General features: G+C 35.9%; 6 protein-coding genes across 8 annotated transcripts; 4 read left to right on the top strand and 2 right to left on the bottom strand.

The window, feature by feature from the left end:
- Positions 1 to 469: 469 nt before the first annotated feature.
- LOC141674372 (uncharacterized) lies at positions 470 to 5,982 on the bottom strand. 2 transcript variants are annotated; one of them, XM_074481086.1, is made up of 9 exons: positions 5,745 to 5,982; positions 5,502 to 5,658; positions 4,379 to 4,482; positions 4,103 to 4,231; positions 3,424 to 3,600; positions 2,611 to 2,751; positions 1,117 to 1,293; positions 880 to 951; positions 470 to 773 (listed from the first exon to the last, which is right to left on the bottom strand). In XM_074481086.1, the coding sequence occupies exons 1-9, from the start codon at positions 5,868 to 5,870 to the stop codon at positions 621 to 623; spliced, it is 1,236 nt and encodes a 411-aa protein (XP_074337187.1). In that variant the 5' UTR covers positions 5,871 to 5,982; the 3' UTR covers positions 470 to 620. The 2 variants fall into 2 exon arrangements, with proteins under 2 accessions (XP_074337187.1, XP_074337189.1); XM_074481088.1 differs by having other exon boundaries at positions 4,379 to 4,495; positions 5,524 to 5,658.
- Positions 5,983 to 10,525: 4,543 nt separating this feature from the next.
- LOC141714180 (uncharacterized) lies at positions 10,526 to 11,185 on the top strand. The gene has a single exon (XM_074517714.1). The coding sequence runs from the start codon at positions 10,526 to 10,528 to the stop codon at positions 11,183 to 11,185; it is 660 nt and encodes a 219-aa protein (XP_074373815.1).
- Positions 11,186 to 12,212: 1,027 nt separating this feature from the next.
- On the top strand, positions 12,213 to 12,732 carry LOC141714172 (uncharacterized). Its single transcript, XM_074517706.1, has 2 exons — positions 12,213 to 12,533; positions 12,616 to 12,732. Exons 1-2 carry the CDS (start codon positions 12,213 to 12,215, stop codon positions 12,730 to 12,732), a joined length of 438 nt encoding a protein of 145 aa, XP_074373807.1.
- Positions 12,733 to 12,807: 75 nt separating this feature from the next.
- LOC141714169 (putative mitochondrial protein AtMg00310) lies at positions 12,808 to 13,503 on the top strand. Its single transcript, XM_074517703.1, has one exon. It carries the CDS (start codon positions 12,808 to 12,810, stop codon positions 13,501 to 13,503), a length of 696 nt encoding a protein of 231 aa, XP_074373804.1.
- LOC141714161 (uncharacterized) lies at positions 13,503 to 14,436 on the top strand. The gene is made up of 2 exons (XM_074517696.1): positions 13,503 to 13,631; positions 13,717 to 14,436. Exons 1-2 carry the CDS (start codon positions 13,503 to 13,505, stop codon positions 14,434 to 14,436), a joined length of 849 nt encoding a protein of 282 aa, XP_074373797.1.
- Positions 14,437 to 14,486: 50 nt separating this feature from the next.
- Positions 14,487 to 18,255, bottom strand: LOC141674360 (multicopper oxidase LPR1-like). Of its 2 annotated transcripts, none has more exons than XM_074481082.1 (4): positions 18,054 to 18,255; positions 17,602 to 17,853; positions 15,260 to 16,717; positions 14,487 to 14,676 (listed from the first exon to the last, which is right to left on the bottom strand). In XM_074481082.1, the coding sequence occupies exons 2-4, from the start codon at positions 17,833 to 17,835 to the stop codon at positions 14,623 to 14,625; spliced, it is 1,746 nt and encodes a 581-aa protein (XP_074337183.1). In that variant the 5' UTR covers positions 17,836 to 17,853; positions 18,054 to 18,255; the 3' UTR covers positions 14,487 to 14,622. The 2 variants fall into 2 exon arrangements, with proteins under 2 accessions (XP_074337183.1, XP_074337185.1); XM_074481084.1 differs by having other exon boundaries at positions 17,602 to 17,850.
- Positions 18,256 to 20,361: the final 2,106 nt, after the last annotated feature.

Raw genomic sequence — 20,361 nt, 5'->3', positions numbered from 1 at the left:
TACAACTCAAGGAAGGTACGCTGATAATGCTACTCAGAAATTTAAACTAGTTAGAAGGATTGTGCAACGACGCTAGATTGATTATACCCGTCTGGGTAAATGGTCAATTTGGACCCATATCATATCGGGCACAAATATTGGCCAAAACGTTACAATTCCGCAAATTATTATGTCTCTGAGTGAATTAAGGTGGCCATTCAAGTTTAACCGGAGACAACTCCGTGTTGCACCATGTTTCACCACGACGATAAATAAAAGTAGGGGCAAACTCCCAAGCATGTCGGCTTATATCTACCGAGCCAAGTTTTCATCAATGGCCAGTATTATGTCGCTATATCTCGCGTGATCTCGAGAGAAGGACTAACCATAGTAAATGCTTATGACGAGATAAAGGATAGGACTTTCGTAAAGAACATTGTTTAGAGAGAAGTATTTCAAAATATTTGGTCATCCAACAGTTGCACACATGTATGTTATTATGTTTTCCTCGGAAACTATTACAAATAAACATTTCATAAAGATACTCTTTTGTTATGCAATCTGCATTACATACAATTTTTCTAAACAAAAATTGAGTCTGAAAAAATCCACAAATCTAACGAAATTATATACAGAACGTACTATTGGGCTATGGGGACAGTGTGGCCATTACAAATAATCGATGACTTGTGTTGAATGTTCTTGATTCTGTTTCTACGAAGAGAATATGGATCTACTCCGGCCTTATGAGCTGCAACGGCGCCTATGGCTTCCCAGTAGTTGGAAACTGTTACCTGAAACGGACATTCTATCATCTTTAAAAAGCAAACTTTTTAACTTCCAACTAAGTCCTGAAAAATGAAGAGGGAAAATAATACAAAAAATCTACATAAAACATACTGCTTGTATCCCAAGTTTAGCTGGCGTGTCGTTCAGAACTGTTGTATTTTCTTCCACTGCAATTATTAGTGGCTGCACCAAATCAAAATACAACTATTAGCTTCTTAGAACCTTTGGTTGTTGCTAATATAATGCGCGAGGAGATAAAAGTTTAACAAGAAACGGAAAAACCTTTTAGATCATGCATCTTTGTTTTCAGGACCAAAAGAAAAAGGAACAAGTTAGTACATTATGTACCTTGTTTCTTTTGCGATCTGCAAATGCAAGAGCCCCATCTCCTCCACAAGCATCTAGAGGTAGTATGACACTATCAACATCACCTGCCAATATGCAATCCCTTCCCAGCTTATTGACCGTATATTGTGGTGCATTACTTAGCCCAGCAAGGACACAAGGCAAAAATGTGTACCCAATCTGTATAGTGTATACGCGAGCCAAATAAATTGAACAAAACAAGGAAGAGATGTAGGGAGGAAGAAGATGACTAGTCGAATATACATAAAATAATAAGACAACAAATATAAATCATAATTACAGGAGATGCGGAATAAGTCATCTACTTCTGTTCAAGTTCTGCATCATTGTATATATTTTTGATAATAGAGATACTAAGCCATGTGGCATTAACAAAAAAAACAACCTATGTGGCATTTATACATTGTGATTTGTGAGGACAATTTTTTTACTTAAAAGCAGTGTTTTATTGGTAAATGCACCTATGCACCAGGATATAGCACATTTACACAAATCCTTCTGCAGATGCAAACCCCCGCAGCAACTTACAAGTAACTGACGCTTATTGCCACTTTACTAAGACATAGAAATATTAGAACTACTACATTGCCTATGCGCAGAATAATTCAAAGAACTAAAACTAACCACATGATAGAACATAGATATATAATGGATCTCTAACTAAACAAAAGCACTGATTAAAATCTGCACTCAATATTGTCCAACAAAACTTTAAGATACTGAGATTATGAACTCAAAAAAGGTTTAGCATCCTTGTATAAATACTGTCAACTTGATGATCAGTAAACTTAGAGAATGACCCCACTGAAGGGCGAGGAGCGGAAGTATAGTTGGCCAAATGAGTGCATAGTCCATGCTAAGCATTTTCCATGTGTATCTTCAGAATTACAAATTTAAAAAAATTATTGTATCATTATGTACTACCATGAACTGAAAGTGGACCATTTTGTTGACCAAAAACTAATTACAAGCGCTACCCTCTTTGTGGAATGAAGTATCAGCTTAAATTTGCATTAATCAAGCTCACTTTTCTAGAGAAATTTAAGTTCAATTAGTTACTGGAAATCATTGTCCTACAAATGCACAAAAGACACTACCAATGTCCATAATTTGACTTCAAATCTGACAGCAAAAGAATGACTAAATCTACCTACTAAGAATAACAATGCTCACTTTTGAATTTAGGCCCATAGGACATTTCAAACCAACAATATAATGGTGTTTAGGTTATATAAATAAATAAAAAAAAATTGTGTGTGTGTTGAGGTGGGGAAGAGGTTGGAGAGCTCTGAGAGTTTAGATTGGAAAACTCCTTGGCAAAGTAGAATAAATAGGATGCAGATTTAAAAAAGAAAAAAGAGTTGGTTTCCAAACCATCAAAAATGAACTACAGTTCTAAACTGACTTCATTTTATCGCCAGATGATTTATTTGCATGGAGAAATTTGTCCTGTGCTTTCTAAAAGATATCACTAACCTCTTCAGCGGCTGCTTTCGGGCTCACCGATGTGCTTAATGGCATAGGTGATAAAGCAGGAGCATGTGCACAAGGGATACCGAAGTTCTTCACTACCATGTGACTAATAACTGCCTCTACTCCAGCTAAAAGATCAATTCCCTGCAAATGAAACACCATTATGTATTATTATGTAGAATAAGGTTATACAGTAGTATACGGCCATAGAATATATTTGTAAGAACAAAATAGTTGCTTTAGTATATATTCCAAAGAAGTCATTAAACAATCCAGACAGAGGCATGCTACAGTATATAAGTTTAACACAGGTATCTGGAATTTTGAACACACCTACCAACCACATAGTATTAGGAACTTAGCATTCAAGCATATATATATGACAAAATCGTATGATCAGGAGGTACAAGATAGGACAAAATTGTAATGTTAGGAGGTACAAACTAGAATGAAAAGGGGTATAAGCTTTCTCTTTCACTAATATCAACCAGCATGGCAGCATATATGTAGGGACTTTCCAAAAGTATCGTGCAGAATCCCCAATTTTCTTTCACTAAAACTAATAATTCAAAATTCAATGTAGAATAATAAAAAGTTATTTCATATGTTATTTCAACAAGAGTGGACGGGATTGAAAATTAATCTAATTCTATTTCAAAAGTTATGCTCAACAAGTTAATTTGAGCCTAAAAGGCGGCTAAGGGCTAACATACTTTTGTGAGCCAAATTTTAGTTGCATCATTTACATTAAAGAAATGGCAGTTGGTTAATGTAAAAAAAAATATATATAAAAAGTGCTTATGTTAATCATCTTACTATTCCTTGTCGATAATCATCTGTGTCTTCAACATCATCATCAGGGAACCGCGCCACAACTGCAACAGCATTCACCATAGATCGGTCAATCAATGACTGTACAGCTCTTAGTAGGGAATCGGGATGTTGTATCCTCCCTGTTGATTGCCCGCTTTTTGGATCGACCCACTTCTCAACCTGTAGGCAGATTTTTTTTTTTGCCAAGTAGTCAGATATATATACAGTAATCGCTAGGTACTGTTGTAGAGGCTGTGGGAGCCCAGAACTTAAGAATTTCACCAATTTTGTTTGTTTCTTTTTAAATAAACACGCCGCTTGACTAGCGGAGACAGAAGAAATCAAAAAGGAATACCACTAATGAGGTGCATATTCGGCAACTAAATATAAGATGGTTACACTTTCTAGTGTTCCATTAGGTCTAAATGTCAAATAACATATATAACATTATATCTACTTGGTTTCTGGATCTGATGTTAACGAAGTAGTCCTCTAACTTACCCATCACTAAATTGCATTCTCTACCGCAAGCTTATGAGCAACGGCAAGCAAATTGCATACATCAAATTTTTCCTTCAAGATCATTCTATAATTCAATGGTCATAAGCTTCTGTGGATTAAGCGGCTACTTGTTTAAATACTTGTACTGCAGTTATGTATGGATTCTAATTATCTGTAATACCTGCAAAGGAGTATCAGTGACAATGTATTCAACAACAGGCAGGCCAAGAGAAGCCCTAGTTGCATCAACCACTTGTAGATGTCGAAGAAGAAGCTCTTTCTCTATCCCAGCATCAAGAACCAACCCAACCTGTCTCATATGGCAAGCAAGTACATAGGAAAATGCTAAGAATTCCTAGGTAGCATATTCAACTCATTTGACATGACATCTAAATATGATCATTCCTAGATATGAATAAAGAAGCAGCAAGATAGTGTTTGAAGTTTCGAATCATACTCTATTTTGGTGAACTGGTTGTAGTCCCCACAAGCCTTCTGCAAATCTATCAAGAGCATAACCCTCAACATATAACACATTTGTCATTGGCCAGTAGAGCATTGCTGCATTGAGAACCTGCAAATGTTATACTTTACATCCATAGAATGTCGCTTACATAATTAAGATTCATACTACTAATCCAATCAAGCCCCCATCATTTCTTGAAATAGGACTGTTAAGTCCTTGTAGTAGCACATCAATTAAGCTCACATGGTCATTACACTTGCAAGTTCTAACTCCCAAGTCACATAACTACTGAACAATTTAATAAAAACACAACAAACTTCTATTCTCAAAATTCTGCAATACCATATTTACAGAGCACATTTATTCAAAGTAATTTAGATATCAGAATATATTTTACCCCCCCCCCCCCAACAAAGTTAATCGAAAATTGACAATAACAAAATGTCCCTCATCTAAAATTTACAAATCATCATTGGGTAAACTAGTTATACATGGTCCACAAATACGTAACTTCACATAAACCGATACTTCATCGTCCGATCCACCTAAATGTTAGTGTACTGCAACATTTCATTTTAGTGCCTTCTAAAAAGTTATGCATATTAAGAAAATGTTAGCTGGATTATTAGTTTTTTAGGTTGAGTTGTTTGTACATGTACATTAGTAAAACATTGGAAATAATAGCACAAGGGCATTTTTTCAAAAACAAATCTATTAAAAAATACTTGAAAAAAATAAAGAAATGACCCGTATTATGAACAGTAATTTGGTTGAAAAAATAAATGACCCGTATTCAGGAACAATAATTTTTAATTTTTTTAATAAGGAATTAAGGACGGCTAAATCAGTGACGTAGAGAGTATTTTATTAAATAGAAATGATTGGTTCCCAAAACTTTTCCCAAAAAATTTCCCAAATGTTGACGTGGCGTATAATAAATATCAACTTTTTTAAATATAATATGAGACTACGCGTCGCCAACAAACTAAAATATATTATATGTTTGGCACATTATTTAGCGAGAATTTTGGGGAAGAATTTTGGCGAACCTGGTAAAAAAATTGGACAGTTAATATAATGGGGGTTTAGCATAATGTAAGAAGACAAAAATAACCTTTAAAAAAAGAGATAATTACATTAGGATGAGTGATAAGACAATCCACAATTGAAGATAGTGTCCGAGCAACAGGCAAAGCATCTCCTGCAAACCCCCCAATAGTTGCTCCTACTCCTGTCGGAACTATCATCACACTCGTGTAACTCCTCTTCGCCTGTCTCCACATTTACATAAAAAAAACATTTACGATAATTATATTTTTTCAAGAATATTTACGAATGGTCTGTGACTGTGACTCACCATGGTTGATGCAACTTGAGAATTTGAAAATGAACATGATGGTTTAAATGGGGTTGACGTTGACCATGTGGGTTTTGTTTTTCCGGCGACGGAGGTTAATGCAGTGCTGTGTGTTAGCATTGCCATTGTATATTGCGTTGTTTCTGACCGGGTGTTTAGAATTGTACTCTTAATTTTGGGAACCGATGAGTTATTTGGTGCAGAGCTTCTGTTCCTCCTCAGGACTAGGGTATCCGTCAACATGTACAAATGGCATGTCATTTATCAATTAAATATAATAAAATATAATAAATAATTATTATACTAATATACAGTGAACTTAAATATAAAATTAAAGTTAGTTGACAATAATCAAATACCATAATAATACTCATTTAAATTAGTAACTTTTTATATATTAAAATATATGTAAATAATTTAAAATTATATTTATTATTTCTGGATATTTCTAATATTAAAATAATTATTAAAAAATAAAAAAAATAGTAAAAAGGCATGCCGAATCATGAAAAGACATGTCTGGCTAATTGATGTCATGGCATGCTCATCTTGGCATTCCCGTAGCGTTGTGACATGCACCCTACTCAGGACTTCGAGAGTTCGAGTCTAATATGTACGGTCCTCGTAGAGGTGTAAACGGTTTGGTCAACCTGACCAATCCAATCCGAACGACCCTATTTCGACCTATCCAAATCAAATTTTTTCAACCCGATACATATTTGGGTTGAAAAAATGTCAACCCGATTTAATTGGGTTGGATATGGATTTCAATATTTTTAAATCAATCTAACCCCACCCAATTAAAAAATATACGTACATGCTAACAAGTTAATCCAATAAATATGTTTAGGCCCATTATATAGATCCATTTATCTGTAACTCTAAATGTAACTTATAACCTCTTTATTTATAGTTCATTTCGTAATAACAATAGATGTTTGACTAGTGTTAGGTCTTTACTTTAATGATTCATTCTAATATTTAAAGCGTAAGAACTGCATTATCAGTCATTTTGGTATCGAAAATTGGATGCTTAAGACATATTCAACATGGATGATTATAATATTGCTTTGAAGTATTTTCAAGTATTTTAGATTTTGAGACCTTATGTTTCGTATAATTTTTTATATTAATTTTGTTTATTTAATAAATCGATCAAACCGAACCAAATCGAAGTAAACAAATTGGTTTGGGCTACAAATTTAAACGGTTCGAGTTGGGTTGAAATTTTGAAAATCCGAATTAATTGGATTGGATTGGATTGTTAAATTCTCTCAACCTGTTCCGTGTACACCCCTAGTTCCTCGAGGTGAAGGTTTTGAATCCTAACATGTACGTGTAGTTAACTAACGAAAAAAGAAGAGTTATTTGTGATCGAGTTTATTTCGACAAGATAACTTTTAATTTTTTTAACGAATATAACTTGTGTAATAATAGAATTTTTAATAAAATTAGGGGGTTGATTTAAAGTTACAATGGTTCTACACCTGTAACGCGATAAAAAGTAATTTTTTGCTACTCGGCTATTTCGTCATACATTTTAAATTTTGGTATGGGTAGCATGTTTTTAAGTTCGGGATTTCTCATGGGTATCTAAGATTCAAAACGATTAGTTCGAATTTTTGGATTCTAGTACGAATTATCACATATTTCAACATATATTCCCCTGGCAAAAGTTTTTCACCGCTAAAATAAAAAATTGGATTCGATCTTCAAAAATTATAAACATACTTTTATATAAAAAAAATTAAACACTTTTTCATATATTTTTAATTAATAAAATATTATCAAGGTTCTGTAGCTCAGCCAGTTAGAGCACTGGTCTAATCAACCAGGGGTCATGAGTTCAAACCTCATCGTGACAAGTTCAAACCTCAATTATCCGGCATCTACCATTTCTTTAAATTAGAATTGGGTTAAATGGCGTTTGGGTCACTCAACTGACCGCAAACTTGCAGTTGGGTCATTCAACTCAAAAAACTTTCAATCACATCATTTTACACTTAAAACTTTTCATCCAGGTCACTCGCCGTTACATTCCGTTAAAAGTTTTTAACGGAATGCTGACTAAGCTTGTGACTTGGCTTAAATAAATCTATCGTGGCATGTACAGTCGGATGAAGCGGCGTTTTGGTCACTCAACTGGGGCAAAACTTGCAATTTGGTCATCAAACTAAAAAAAAAAATCATTCAAGTCACTGACCATTACGTCCATTAAAAACTGGGAAAAACTGAACGAAGAGCACCCCTACAACCACTATCTTCTTTCTTACAAAATTTCGGAACATATAAATGCAATAAATAAATGTATCAATATGTTGTTCAATTCTCATATTAAAGTCGTTATAAATCTCAAAACATCTCAAAAAAAGTTCAAAATTTTGAAAAAATTTCTCAAAATTTTTATTGGGATTTTATTTCAAAATCCCAAAATTGTTCTATAATGACTCGTAAAGTGATTTTATTTTTGGACTCGTATGTTTGCACAATATTCTCTTATCATAAATATATTTTTTTAACAAATTATTTATTTTAAACGACTTTTAATAACCCGTTTAGCTCAATTTAAACTGATCAAAACCGTCGAACAAATGGTAGGGTTAGGTTATAAAATTTCAAACTTTGGGTCGGGTTGCTAAAATACATTTAATGTGGTCAACCTGACCCATGTGCACCCATAGTTTTTATGAATAAAATTATTAATGATAATCTGCGTATTTGTTGTAAAAGAGTGTGATAGGAGGGGCCTTAATGTTGTTGTAGAAGACCAGTTCGTTCAATTTTCTTTTCAATTTATAATGGACATAATGGTCAGTGATACCGATGAAAGTTTTTTCAGTTTGATGACCAAATTGCAAGTTTCAAGTCAGTTGAGTGACCAAAATGCCACATCGGCTGACTGTACATGCCACGGTGAATTTATTTAAGCCAAGTCACCAAACTTAGTCAGCATTCCGTCAAGTTTTTAACGGAATGTAACGGCGAGTGATCTGGATGAAAAGTTTTAAGAGTAAAATGATGTGATTAAAAGTTTTTTGAGTTGGATGATCCAACTGCAAGTTTGCGGTCAGTTGAGTGACCAAAATGCCATTTATTGAAATCTTTTATATTTTTAGATTTATAATTTTTTAAAAATTTGTTAAATATACTACCAAAGTTATATTGACGTGTGCAAACTTCACCTCAAACATGTTAGACCAAGTTGCAGCAAATTTTAAGAAGTCCGTAGTTTTACATAAAAAAAGATCAAAGTTCGTGAAAGCCCGCAATCTTTTATTCTTTTGTCCACCATTAAAGACTCATTAACTGGAAGTTAAGTCTTGGATGTTGCCATGGTTGAAAGTCTATAAACCCTAGTTATTGATTCGTCAGTATAGCTAGTCGATCTGTCTTTTTCCTTATCTTAAATCTTAAACAATCAAATATTTCAACTCTTTTTTCTCATGGCTGGTATACAAGAAATGGAAGCAAGTTTTGCTAGGTTTAAACTGGATGATGAGGAAGAAGGAGGCATCTCATACGAGGAGAATACAGAGGAACTTTCAGAGATTGATGTCCGCTGGTGTTTGGTAGGAAGATTTTTGACAGAATCGCCTATAGATTTTCAAGCAATGCAGCATAGAATGGCTGCTTTATAGAGGCCAGGAAAAGGGGTGTACATAAAGGAGGTGGATCGAAATAGGTATATTTTTCAGTTCTATCATGAGGTCGATATTGCTCGAGTCATCAAAGGCAGTCCATGGACTTTTGGAAGATTTCATTTGATTTTTGAACGGATGAAAGAAGGGGACAATCCAAGAACATTGGAAATTAATAAATTAGATCTGTGGGTGCAATTGCATGGTATGCACGTTGGATTTATGTCTCAGAGGGTAGTAACAGATGTGGGAAACTACATTGGGACGTTCATTGAATCTGATGAGAACAATTTCGTGGGGGTCTGGAGAGAATATCTTAGAGTTCGAGTCACCATCAATTTGCAGAAGCCATTGAAAAGAAGAATGAAGCTACGTAAAAGTCAAATGAATTGGTGGTGGGTGAACTTTAGATATGAAGGAGTACATATGTTCTGTTTTATCTGCGGAATGATTGGTCATGGTGACAAGTTATGTGACAAGTTGTTTGATACTCAATCGGAGGATATTGAAAAACCTTATGGAGTTTGGATGAAGGCTGAACCGAGACATCGAAATCACACTATGGGAGCCAAGTGGTTGAGGCAGGGAGGAAAAAATCCGGTGGCTTTTCCGGTAGAACATCCCCATGACGAGGGAAGGAAAGTGGTTACCATAATTGACGTGGTCAAGGATCATAATCCCGTTAATTTGTGGAATGGAATGGATAAGACAGCTAGCTCAAATCAAACTGGGGGGAGAGATTATAGGAGCAATTATTGGGAAAAATTTATATCCAATAAATATGGAAAATAATGAGGAATTAACGAGGGAAAACAGGAATTCAAATGAGGAGATTGGGCTGCAAGTTACTGACCCAAAATGCAGGAGAATGGAAGAGCCCAATGACAGTGGGCCTCTTGAAAATACGAATACAAAAGACTCGGATATAGACATGACAGATGAGGGAAGAATGATCATTACTAATTCAAAAAATGGGGAAATGGCGGGATCTGCACTGCAAACCCGCCAGTCGTTATGAATACCATTAGTTGGAACTGCCGAGGGGCGGGCCTCCCCCGGAATATTCAGTTCCTTACAGACTTGATTCGTCAAGAAAAGCCCGGGTTTATATTTCTTTGTGAAATGTTAGCAAAAAGATCAAAAATGAAATGGGTGCAGCTAAAGATAGGTTATCAGGGGATGTTTGTTGTTGATTCGATAGGAAGAAGTGGTGGCTTAACTTTGTTCTGGAAAGAGAATGATCAAGTAGAATTACTAGGTTTCTCCCAAAATCATATTGACGTCAAAGTTAAAATGGAGAATGGGGAAGCATGGCGTTTAACAGGTTTATACGGTGAGCCTAATAGAACTTTAAGACGTCGCACTTGGGACCTTCTTCGGAATCTTGCACGAGACTCTAAACTTCCGTGGTGCATTATTGGTGATGTAAATAATGTTGTAACTGCTGGTGACAAGGTAGGAGGTTCAAAATATCTGACTGCTCTTATAGATGGCTTTAACGAAGCTTTATTGGATGCAGGAGTCACAAACATGGCTCTTGTGGGTCACCAATTCACTTGGGAAAGGGGGCGAGATACAAATAACATGATGGAGGTGAGGCTGGACAGGGCGTTAACTAATACAGAGTGGTTGAGTTTGTTTCCCATGGCAAAACTGTACAACATTGAAGGTACGTCTAGTGATCACAGTCCCATTCTTTTAGTCCCTCAGGTAGTAGCTCATATTCATGCTCCCTATCGTTTTAAATTTGAAAACGCGTGGATGATGGAGCCAATGTGTGAAGTGATAGTTCAAGACGCCTGAAATGCGGATATTGAAGCAAATGTTATACAAAAAATCAAAAATTGCAGTAAGTGTTTGGAAGGATGGGGAAAGAGATCATTGGCAATTTCAGTACTAGAATTAAAAGGTGTAAATTGGAGATGAAGCAGTACAGGGGTGGTAAGGATGATGTGTCGAAAGAGAGGTACAGAGAAACAAGAAATGAGTTTACTAAAGTACTAAATCAACGTGAGATCTTTTGGCGCCAAAGATCTAAACAACTTTGGCTGAGTGCTGATGATCAAAATAGTAAATTTTTCCATTCTTATGCTTCTAACAGGAGAATAAATAATCAAATAAACAAACTCAAAAATGCAGAAGGCCAGTGGGTGGAATGGGAAAATGGTCCTAATGAATTGATGTCTGGTTATTTCTCGGATTTATTCACAGCTAAGGAAGTGGATTGGCAGGAGGTTATTAGTTACATTCCCAAAATGGTGTCAAGGGACCAGAATGAAATCTTGTTGCAACCAGTTATAGTAAAGGAGGTTAAAGAAGCCCTGTTTCAAATGAACCCGGACAAAGCCCTGGGCCCCGATGGGATGACGCCCGGTTTCTATTAGAAATATTGGCAAACGGTGGGACAAGATGTAGTTAATCTAGTTAGCAGTTTCTTTAACTCAGGGACAGTCATTGGTGATTTGAATGCAACGAATATCGTCCTCATCCCCAAGAAAAAATGTCCAGTGGTAGTTGGTGATTTACGTCTGATCTCGCTGTGTAATGTTTTAATGAAGATCATTACTAAGGTCATTGCAAATCGGCTAAAAGGCACACTTGACCAAGTGATTTCAGAAAATCAAAGTGCATTCATGTCAGGGCGTCTGATCTCGGATAATGTAATGATAGCATACGAGGTGATTCATACCCTAAAGAGGAAGAGAAGAGGGAGAGATGCGTGTATGGCCTTAAAACTCGATATGAGTAAGGCATATGATCGCATTGAATTGAGCTATTTACAAGCAATTCTCCTTAAGATGGGTTCGATGAAAGATGGGTTCACTTAATTATGCAGTGTGTCAGGACGGTTTCTTATCAGATTGTGCATGCTCGTAGAGAAATAGGTCCTATTGTGCCAACTCGCGGTCTATGCCAAGGAGACCCTTTATCTACGTACTTGTTTATCTTATATGCGGAGGGGCTCTCAGCACTTCTGAACAGGTATGAAAGTTTGAAGTTGATTAAAGGGGTAAGAGTGTGTAAACGAGCTCCTGCTATTAACCATATGCTTTTTGCGGATGACTCATACCTATATTGCAAGGCTTCAGAGGATGAAGCCCATAGAATGATGGAGATTCTGTCAAAATATGAAATGGCTTCGGGCCAAATGGTGAACAAAACAAAATCTTCAGTATTTTTTTAGTACAAATACGAACTTGAGGGTAAGACAGCAACTATGCAGTATACTGTAGATGGAGGAAGCAGATGAAAATTCTAAGTATTTGGGGCTTCCAAATATGATGCAACGTAGTAAGGTGACAACCTTCAGCTTATTGAAAGACAAGGTGAAGAAGAGAACATTGAGCTGAGATGGGAAAATTATCTCACAGGGAGGAAAATAAATTCTGGTCAAATCTGTTATTCAAGCTTTACCGACTTATACGATGAGTGTTTTCTTATTACCTTTTGAAATCACTAAAGATTTGGAAAGAAGTATATCAAGGTTTTGGTGGAACTCTAAAACAAATGACAATATGAGCATTCATTGGATGAGTTGGGATCGTTTAAGTCGACACAAATCAGCTGGGGGTATGGGATTTCGAGACTTTAGAGACTTTAATTTGGCTATGCACGGTAAACAGGCTTGGAGATTCATTACTAATCCTAACAGTTTGGCCACCAGACTTTATAAAGCACGGTATTTTCCTAACAATTCGTTCATGGAAGCGAATATTGGAAATAACCCAAGTTTTGTACGGCGTAGCATATGGGAGGCTAAACAAGTGATTTCAGCAGGCATGAGGTGGAAAATAGGTTCAGGTAATGCAGTTGATATTATAGGGCAACCATGGTTGTTAGATGACAACAATCCTTTTATAACGTCAGATATTCGAGGACTGAAAAATCACAAGGTAAGTGCTCTAATGGTCGACAACCAGAGAGAATGGGATGAGGAGATTCTTCGAGATATGTTCAATGACAGGGACCAACAGTGCATCAGAAGGATTAGACCAAATGTCAATGAAAATGATGATGTTATGTATTGGGGTGAAGAAGCAACTGGACAATATACAGTTCGTAGTACAGACTTTTACAAGCTCAGAAGAGTCTTTGGAGGCAAGAGTACCAGTATAGCATAATGAGGAAAACCTGGAGATTGAAAGCACCACCAAAGATACTCAACTTTACGTGGAGATCTTTAACTAATTGTTTACCTACGTTGTCTGCTCTACTTCAGAAAAATGTGCAAGTAGACCCTATATGTCAGGTTTGTAGGGGGAATGGAAACGGTGGAGCATATTCTCTGTAGTTGTGATCTTGCAACTCAATGTTGGCAAAGAGTTCTGGTACAGGTTTCTTTCAATGAAAATACAAGATTTCAAGAGTGGTGGGGAAGAGTGCTAGACATTTGGGATAGAGAAAAGCAAGCTGAGGTAGCAACAGTTTGTTGGTCCCTATGGAAAGCGAGGAATGAGTTGGTTTGGAATAAATATTATACTCGAGTAAACGTCGTGATTGCTAAAGCTAAACAATATCTTCTACAATGGAACATTGCCCAAAAAAACAAATCACATTCTCATTATCCTTATTTGATGGAAGGGGACGGGAATGAGGTCTGGGTAGCGCCAAAGATTAGTTTCATGAAGATCTCGGTGGATGCAGCGATTTTTTCCGAGTATAATGCTTCAGGTTTAGGGGTGATAGCTAGAGACAACAGAGGGGAGCTTACACAAGCCATAACGAAGTGTAATTTTGGTTTGATTTCTGCAATCATGGCTGAGGCCATAGCTGTAAAAGAGGCCTTAAGGTGGCTTAAAAGTGAAAGTTTGACGGTGGTCCAGGCAATCAGAAGCAAAGTTTTGATGCGTTCCCCTTTTGGACAGGTCATTCAATGTTGTTGTGATATGCTTCAGGATTTGAACACAGTCTCTCTGTTTTTTGTTAAACGGACTGCTAATATGACGGCACACGAGCTTGCTCGCTTGTCATATTATTTTCCAGATCGAGTTTTCGATAGGTTTTCAATTCCTATTGATGTCAATAATGTATTGATGAGTGAGTTACGGTATTAATAAAATTTTCCCTTGTTTGTCAAAAAAAAAGAAGATCAAAGTTCAGACCATAGCACAATTATAAACACTCAAAATTCAACACTAAAAACCAATTACTTGGTCCAAGATTTACACAAACATCTTAATGTCATATTATCTGCGGAACATATATATGTAAATTAATCTCCTTAGGACCAAGAGGATTTCCTAATTAACAAACTTCAAGGGCCTCATCATCACATTGTCTTCATGGTCCAATATCTGCATCATTACAACCAAGAATGTTAGAAAACCATTACTTGATATAAAATATAAGGATAGTAATAGAGATTATAAATTTTTTCTATTTCTTATAAAATCACAAATACAATAGTAATATAAGATTGGGATGATCACGGGAACAAGTTCAATTATCAATGAGGCTGACTTTGTAACTTTGTGCACTGAGGCACCCCATTAGTCAGACAACAGGCCGGGGGACATGTTTGAAAGCTTTTCATACTCAGATTCAGGCATTCAGCCACAGGAGCAGCACAGGGACCATGTAATCTTTAATCTTTTATCATTTATCTATAAAATTGTGACTATACGATTAAAGAGAGGGGGCGGGCGCGCAGTGAAGGCTCATTTAGTAGACAGCGAGTAACTAGCATCACTGCAATTGTAATGTCGAATATGCTAGTATTTGAAAAAATCATTTAAGTTTCTTAAGACCCTTCTTTTGCTAAAGAGATTATTATATGCGGATTATTTTTTTCGAGCGCCTTGAATATACGAGTACAATGACTGAGGGATGATAATATTTCTGATAGGAAATAATAAGTGAGAAAGAAAGTAAGCTTACATGGCAATGGTAGACATAACCAGGCTCTGCAGTTGCATCGAAAGGATAGGATTCATTTGTATGCACATATGAAAATTTCACCACAATCTTTGTAACAAATCCTGGTGTCATCTTATACACATTCTTCCACCCTTTCTCATGAGCCACCACTGGTAACTTCTTGCCACGTGCATACTTGCTTATCTGGCACTTGATCGCGTCGTTCTGTTTCGTCATGCAATCTCTGAACTCTTCCACATTTAACAACTCAGTCTGCTCTAACACCCTGAACAAACCTAAGTGAATATGTAATGGATGATTATCCTCTGTCAGATTAATCACTTCCCATATCTCTGTAGTCCCAACTTTTGGTTTTTCTGTAGCAGGTTCTTCGAAAGATTTGTTGTTTATGTTCAAATGAGTTGGCTCATCAATTGGGCTAGCAAACTCGTACATGGCTACGTATCGTGTGCGTGAAGCACTGGATAGTTTCGGCATTGGATAGTTCATCAAACGGTTAGGGATACTAGATGTATCATTTTCTTGGTGAGGCTTGATTGAAAATTTCATGACTTTGCTGTTAATTTCGTTTACCGGGTCGCCAGACGGGTAAGGATATGCTGCGTCATTGGATAGGATGGCCGAATCAGATGTTGATTTTGAAAAGTCGACAACCACGTCAGCAATTTCTGAAGGGGCAAGAAGTAATTTAGTGAGCACCACTGGACGTTCATTGTATACTGAGTCAGATGCCACATGGATAAACTTAAGGCCGTTGGTGAAGAAAAATCTATAAAATCTCGCATTTCCTGCATTGATAATACGAAACCGGTATTTTCTCCGCTTTACGGTCATATGAGGCCATGCTTTGCCGTTGACGATGATGGCGTCGCCAAAATATTCAGGTTGCCATTGAGGATGAATTGTAGGATTGTTTCCGACTGGATTCATGTACAACGAACCATCGGTACGAAAACTGCGATCAAATATAACCAATGGACGATCATATTCCGAGCTGTAAGGCAAATTAAGTGGCGCCTCAACTTTGTGATCTCGAATAATATACGATCCAACTAAACCTGCTAGAAGATTGACTCTAGTCAACCCCATTGCATGATCATGATACCATAAATTTCCTGGCTGTTGACTATTGTGGTAGTGATATTTTTTCTTTGTCCAAGCTGGGCCACGAGCTTTGAATCCAGATGTGAACCATGAGTAGGCATGTCCATCGCTCTCTGGTTCGTCAATGCCACCGTGGAGGTGGACTACAGTAGGAACACCCTTGTTGGAAGGTGACATAGCAGTTGGAATAGTCGGGTCCCACGGGAGGATATGCTTTGAAGGGAGGTGATTTTGCCATGTCACATAGGTATCGACTCCATGCCGGGCCTCGATTGTGGGACCCGGGACGGTGGCTGTGCTCTTGGACTTGCCATATGCAAACACAGGAGTTGCTGGCAAATCTCTGTGAAATTTCTGTAACAAAAAAGTAAATAGTATCAGAATTTTATTGTTAAAAGACTTAAGTTCAAGACTTGATTTTGTAACAAAGATGAAAGATCAAAAGTGGTTCAACAATGTAATTTGAAGTTGCGTAGTCTAATTACATATTAACAAATTAGGCCAAGATAACCCCCCTACATATTTTCATGTTATAACTACCATGTACTTTAGCATGATTTGCATTTTCCATAGTCACGCTAACAGATACTAGATTGTTAATTGTGTGATATACAGTTCATACTCACAAAGAGAAATGACGACTTAGTGGTGATGGATACAAAATTTAATCTAAACAGTATATCTCTATATCACACGAGTATCTTTGTGTTACTTTGTAATTTTCTATCTTTTCAAATTTTGGTCTAAACGGTATGTATCTATATCCTCGTGAGCATGTAACACAAGGCAAAAGGTTCAAATCGAACATAAAGAGGCTCGAATGTACGAAGATTTAAATTTTGAGGGGATTATTGGTCGAAATAAAAACACTAAAGTAATTATAAACTAAATAGAGAAATGATTGTTCAGATGCTTTTGGTGGAGTGAGACTGGATATGCTCATCATCTTACAAGTATAAAGAGTTGATTCCATCTTCCAAACAATTTTTTTCCAACACATACAAGGTATAATTTGGGTCCATAAAGGACTCGTAGATGTCCAATAATCGCTAAAGTGGATGCAAAGCATATTTTACCAAACCAATTAAAGGTGAGGAAGACATTAGGATATGTTGATGCCTTTAATCCGTTCTTAATTATTTGTTTAGCTAACAAGCAAGCATTTAGTAATTTTTCGTGAGAGATAAGAAAGCACACGAATAATTTAATGAGGAAACTAGTAAAAAGGTGAGACTAACCCATTTTTTACTGAACATGCCAATCTTGAGGGACTTGGGAACAAAAACGCCTTTGACAACATTAAACCCAGAAATTCTGGGCATATCTGGAAGCTCGTCCACAAACATTTCTAACGCTGACGGGCTCAGTAAACTTTCTTCTTTGGCTGCCCATGTCCCCACAAAAGCTGAAGATATCACAATTACTAGTACTACTAACTTCTCATTTCTCCCCACCATCTTTACCATCTTCATCTTTGGCTAATTTGGCTGCTGCATGTACATATATATGAGAGAGAGGGAGAGAGGGAGAGAGAGAGACAGAGAGACAGAGAGAGAGAGAGAGACAGAGAGACAGAGAGAGGGAGAGAGAGGGAAAGGGAGGGAGGGAGGGGAGGGGAGGGACAGAGAGAGTGTGTGTGTCAATCTATGTATTATCTCTTCCTTTATATATATGATGAAGAAAGACAAACCTCGTGCTATAATGGAATAGAGACAAGAGTCTTACACCAGAGTGTGTGAATAAATAGGCTTCGAGCTCCTGCACATACATAATCACAAGACTTTTTTGGTGTGCATATTTATTGCTTTTACTAGTTTCTTTATTGATTTTGCTTGGAAATTGCCTAGCACCTCAATCTTACAGTCCTGAGAGTTTCAAATACAGTTGAACCCCTGTTAAACTTAAAGTGATAAGTGATATTCTTGGTAGGGTGGTTATCACATAAGAGTTTTATATTGTTTCAACTTTTTTTTGACTATTTGGCTTATAGCCTTACAAATGAGTATCTGTTCTCAACAATTCTCGGGGTGAGCCAGGATCGAATCCAGGATCTGGGACGACAGAGGATAAGCCCTTTACCACTTGAGCTATCCAACCGTGCTCTTTATATTGTTTCAACTTTAATATAACTAAAATTTATTTTTACACATTCCTATATGTAACGTATATAGTTTGTGTACATCAAAATTTAGTATACGGTAATATCAATGCTTTTACATCATAAAATTATTTATAAATTCGATAATATTATTTATTTTGATAAACATCTTTCAGTATACAAGATCAATTAAGATGATAAATGTGATCATGAATGGTTAAAAAAGGTTATTATAGAAGCAAATCTATTAAAAATAAGTATTAAAAATTATATTACATACATATAATGTATATATAAATATATATCTAATAAAAAATATCACTTTATGTAAAATTGGGGACCAATATTTAATTACACCAAATATGTCTGAAAGAAGTATTAATTATCGCGACAAAGGGGTTATTGAAATTTAATATTGATACCGACTTGGATCCGGGATTTTTTCTCAATTTTGAAAAATTAATTTGTACCAAAAGGTTAAATAATAAATTGATACTAAATTTTGACAATTTATCATATTATTCGTGTATTTTTATATCATGTACAAATATCATATTTTATATTATTGTGCGGACCAAATTTTCAAACCTAATTTCAGATGACAAGTAATGCATTAAAAATCTGCAATGTCACGTATTATTAATGAGTTCAAATGTTTTGACTCGCAGTCTGCTACATGATGCATATGTAGTAAATATTTAATAATGACATTAAAATTTGGGTTTTTGATATGTATTTTAAAATTTTGACATTGAATTTATAATTGTTAAATATATTTTTATGAATAAAAATACTAAATTATTTGTTCACAAAATAATGTTTTAATACTAATATTTTTAACTAACTATTTAAATCTCTTCAATATGCATCAACTATTTATAAACAGATAATGATAGAGAATTAAAATAACCATAATTGCGTAATTAATATCGTATTGATTTGGTTCGAAAAAGAAACTCAGTTAATAAAGTTCGATAATTAATATTGCATAAATTAGGTTCTAAAAATCCAAAGTTATGGTCTGATTAAGACCGAATTAAGTTAAAGGGCTTGGCCCACTACTTTACCAATACAAGACTTGCATAAGACTAATGAAAGTGGAGAATATGAATTGAATTCCGGGATATAGTTGGCTATATTTTAGTCAAGAACGCTAATGAAAAGTGAAGAATATGAATTTAATTCACATATATGAGTGATGCAAACTCAACTGTTTGCCTTCCTCTACCAAGATTGACATGAACGTGAGATATTGAACTTCATGGACGGCTTTAGCATATACAACCAGATTAAACTACAGGAACAATATTTAAGGTATATTTTGCCACTGACTTTTTTATACTATTATGATTTTTGAATGCGCAGTTGTCACATATCGAAAATAAGTATATAAGGTTATCAAGTACCTCATTGGTAACTCATAAAGGTCTATGATGGGTAACATGGTAGTTTAAAGCCTCGATAAGGCAAATAACATTAAGCACCTACATGTAGTGTTTGACATGTTAGAATGTCATCATATGATATTGAATCATGTACGCTTTTGGCATAGGATCTAAAAAGTTCTTGGGTCTCACGGTCTAGAAATGAGGAATCAAGACCAACCCTGATAATATCAGGGTCATCTTTGATATGGAGCCTTAATGTTCCATAATGGACAATCCACAAATCGACAAGAAGGGTCGGTACTCTAGAGGATTTATCTCTGAGTTTGGTGACAAGTGATTGTCATTTCTGAAAACACTTGGAAAAGAAAGAAATTATTTGTGAACCGATAACAGCCAAGTAGCCTTTTAAAAGCTGAAAAGTATATGAAAAAAGTAACGACTGGAAGAGCGTACGAATAAAGAAGTATTATACTTGTAATTAGCAGTCTAAGATGAACTCCTGATATGAGCAA

This window comes from Apium graveolens, chromosome 1, assembly GCF_009905375.1.
Source record: "Apium graveolens cultivar Ventura chromosome 1, ASM990537v1, whole genome shotgun sequence".
Taxonomy (NCBI): domain Eukaryota; kingdom Viridiplantae; phylum Streptophyta; class Magnoliopsida; order Apiales; family Apiaceae; genus Apium; species Apium graveolens.
Note: the sequence above shows the minus strand (reverse complement) of the source record. Positions and strands in the feature narration are given on the sequence as shown.

Bases quoted from the DNA above. Each gene is read 5' to 3' on its own strand.
- LOC141714172 (XM_074517706.1), top strand. From the start codon at position 12,213: ATGCAGTGTGTCAGGACGGTTTCTTATCAGATTGTGCATGCTCGTAGA. The intron at 12,534-12,615 runs GTGAACAAAACA...AGTATACTGTAG, and splicing joins AAATGGCTTCGGGCCAAATG to ATGGAGGAAGCAGATGAAAA.
- LOC141714161 (XM_074517696.1), top strand. From the start codon at position 13,503: ATGAGGAAAACCTGGAGATTGAAAGCACCACCAAAGATACTCAACTTT. The intron at 13,632-13,716 runs GTTTGTAGGGGG...GTTCTGGTACAG, and splicing joins AAGTAGACCCTATATGTCAG to GTTTCTTTCAATGAAAATAC.
- LOC141674372 (XM_074481086.1), bottom strand. From the start codon at position 5,870: ATGGCAATGCTAACACACAGCACTGCATTAACCTCCGTCGCCGGAAAA. The intron at 4,483-5,501 runs GTTATTTTTGTC...TTCTCAATGCAG, and splicing joins AATTATCTCTTTTTTTAAAG to CAATGCTCTACTGGCCAATG. The intron at 774-879 runs GTATGTTTTATG...TGTCCGTTTCAG, and splicing joins CTAAACTTGGGATACAAGCA to GTAACAGTTTCCAACTACTG.
- LOC141714169 (XM_074517703.1), top strand. From the start codon at position 12,808: ATGAGTGTTTTCTTATTACCTTTTGAAATCACTAAAGATTTGGAAAGA.
- LOC141714180 (XM_074517714.1), top strand. From the start codon at position 10,526: ATGAAATGGGTGCAGCTAAAGATAGGTTATCAGGGGATGTTTGTTGTT.
- LOC141674360 (XM_074481082.1), bottom strand. From the start codon at position 17,835: ATGAAGATGGTAAAGATGGTGGGGAGAAATGAGAAGTTAGTAGTACTA. The intron at 16,718-17,601 runs GTTAGTCTCACC...TTTTTGTTACAG, and splicing joins GCATGTTCAGTAAAAAATGG to AAATTTCACAGAGATTTGCC. The intron at 14,677-15,259 runs GTAAGCTTACTT...GTAATGATGCAG, and splicing joins GTTATGTCTACCATTGCCAT to ATATTGGACCATGAAGACAA.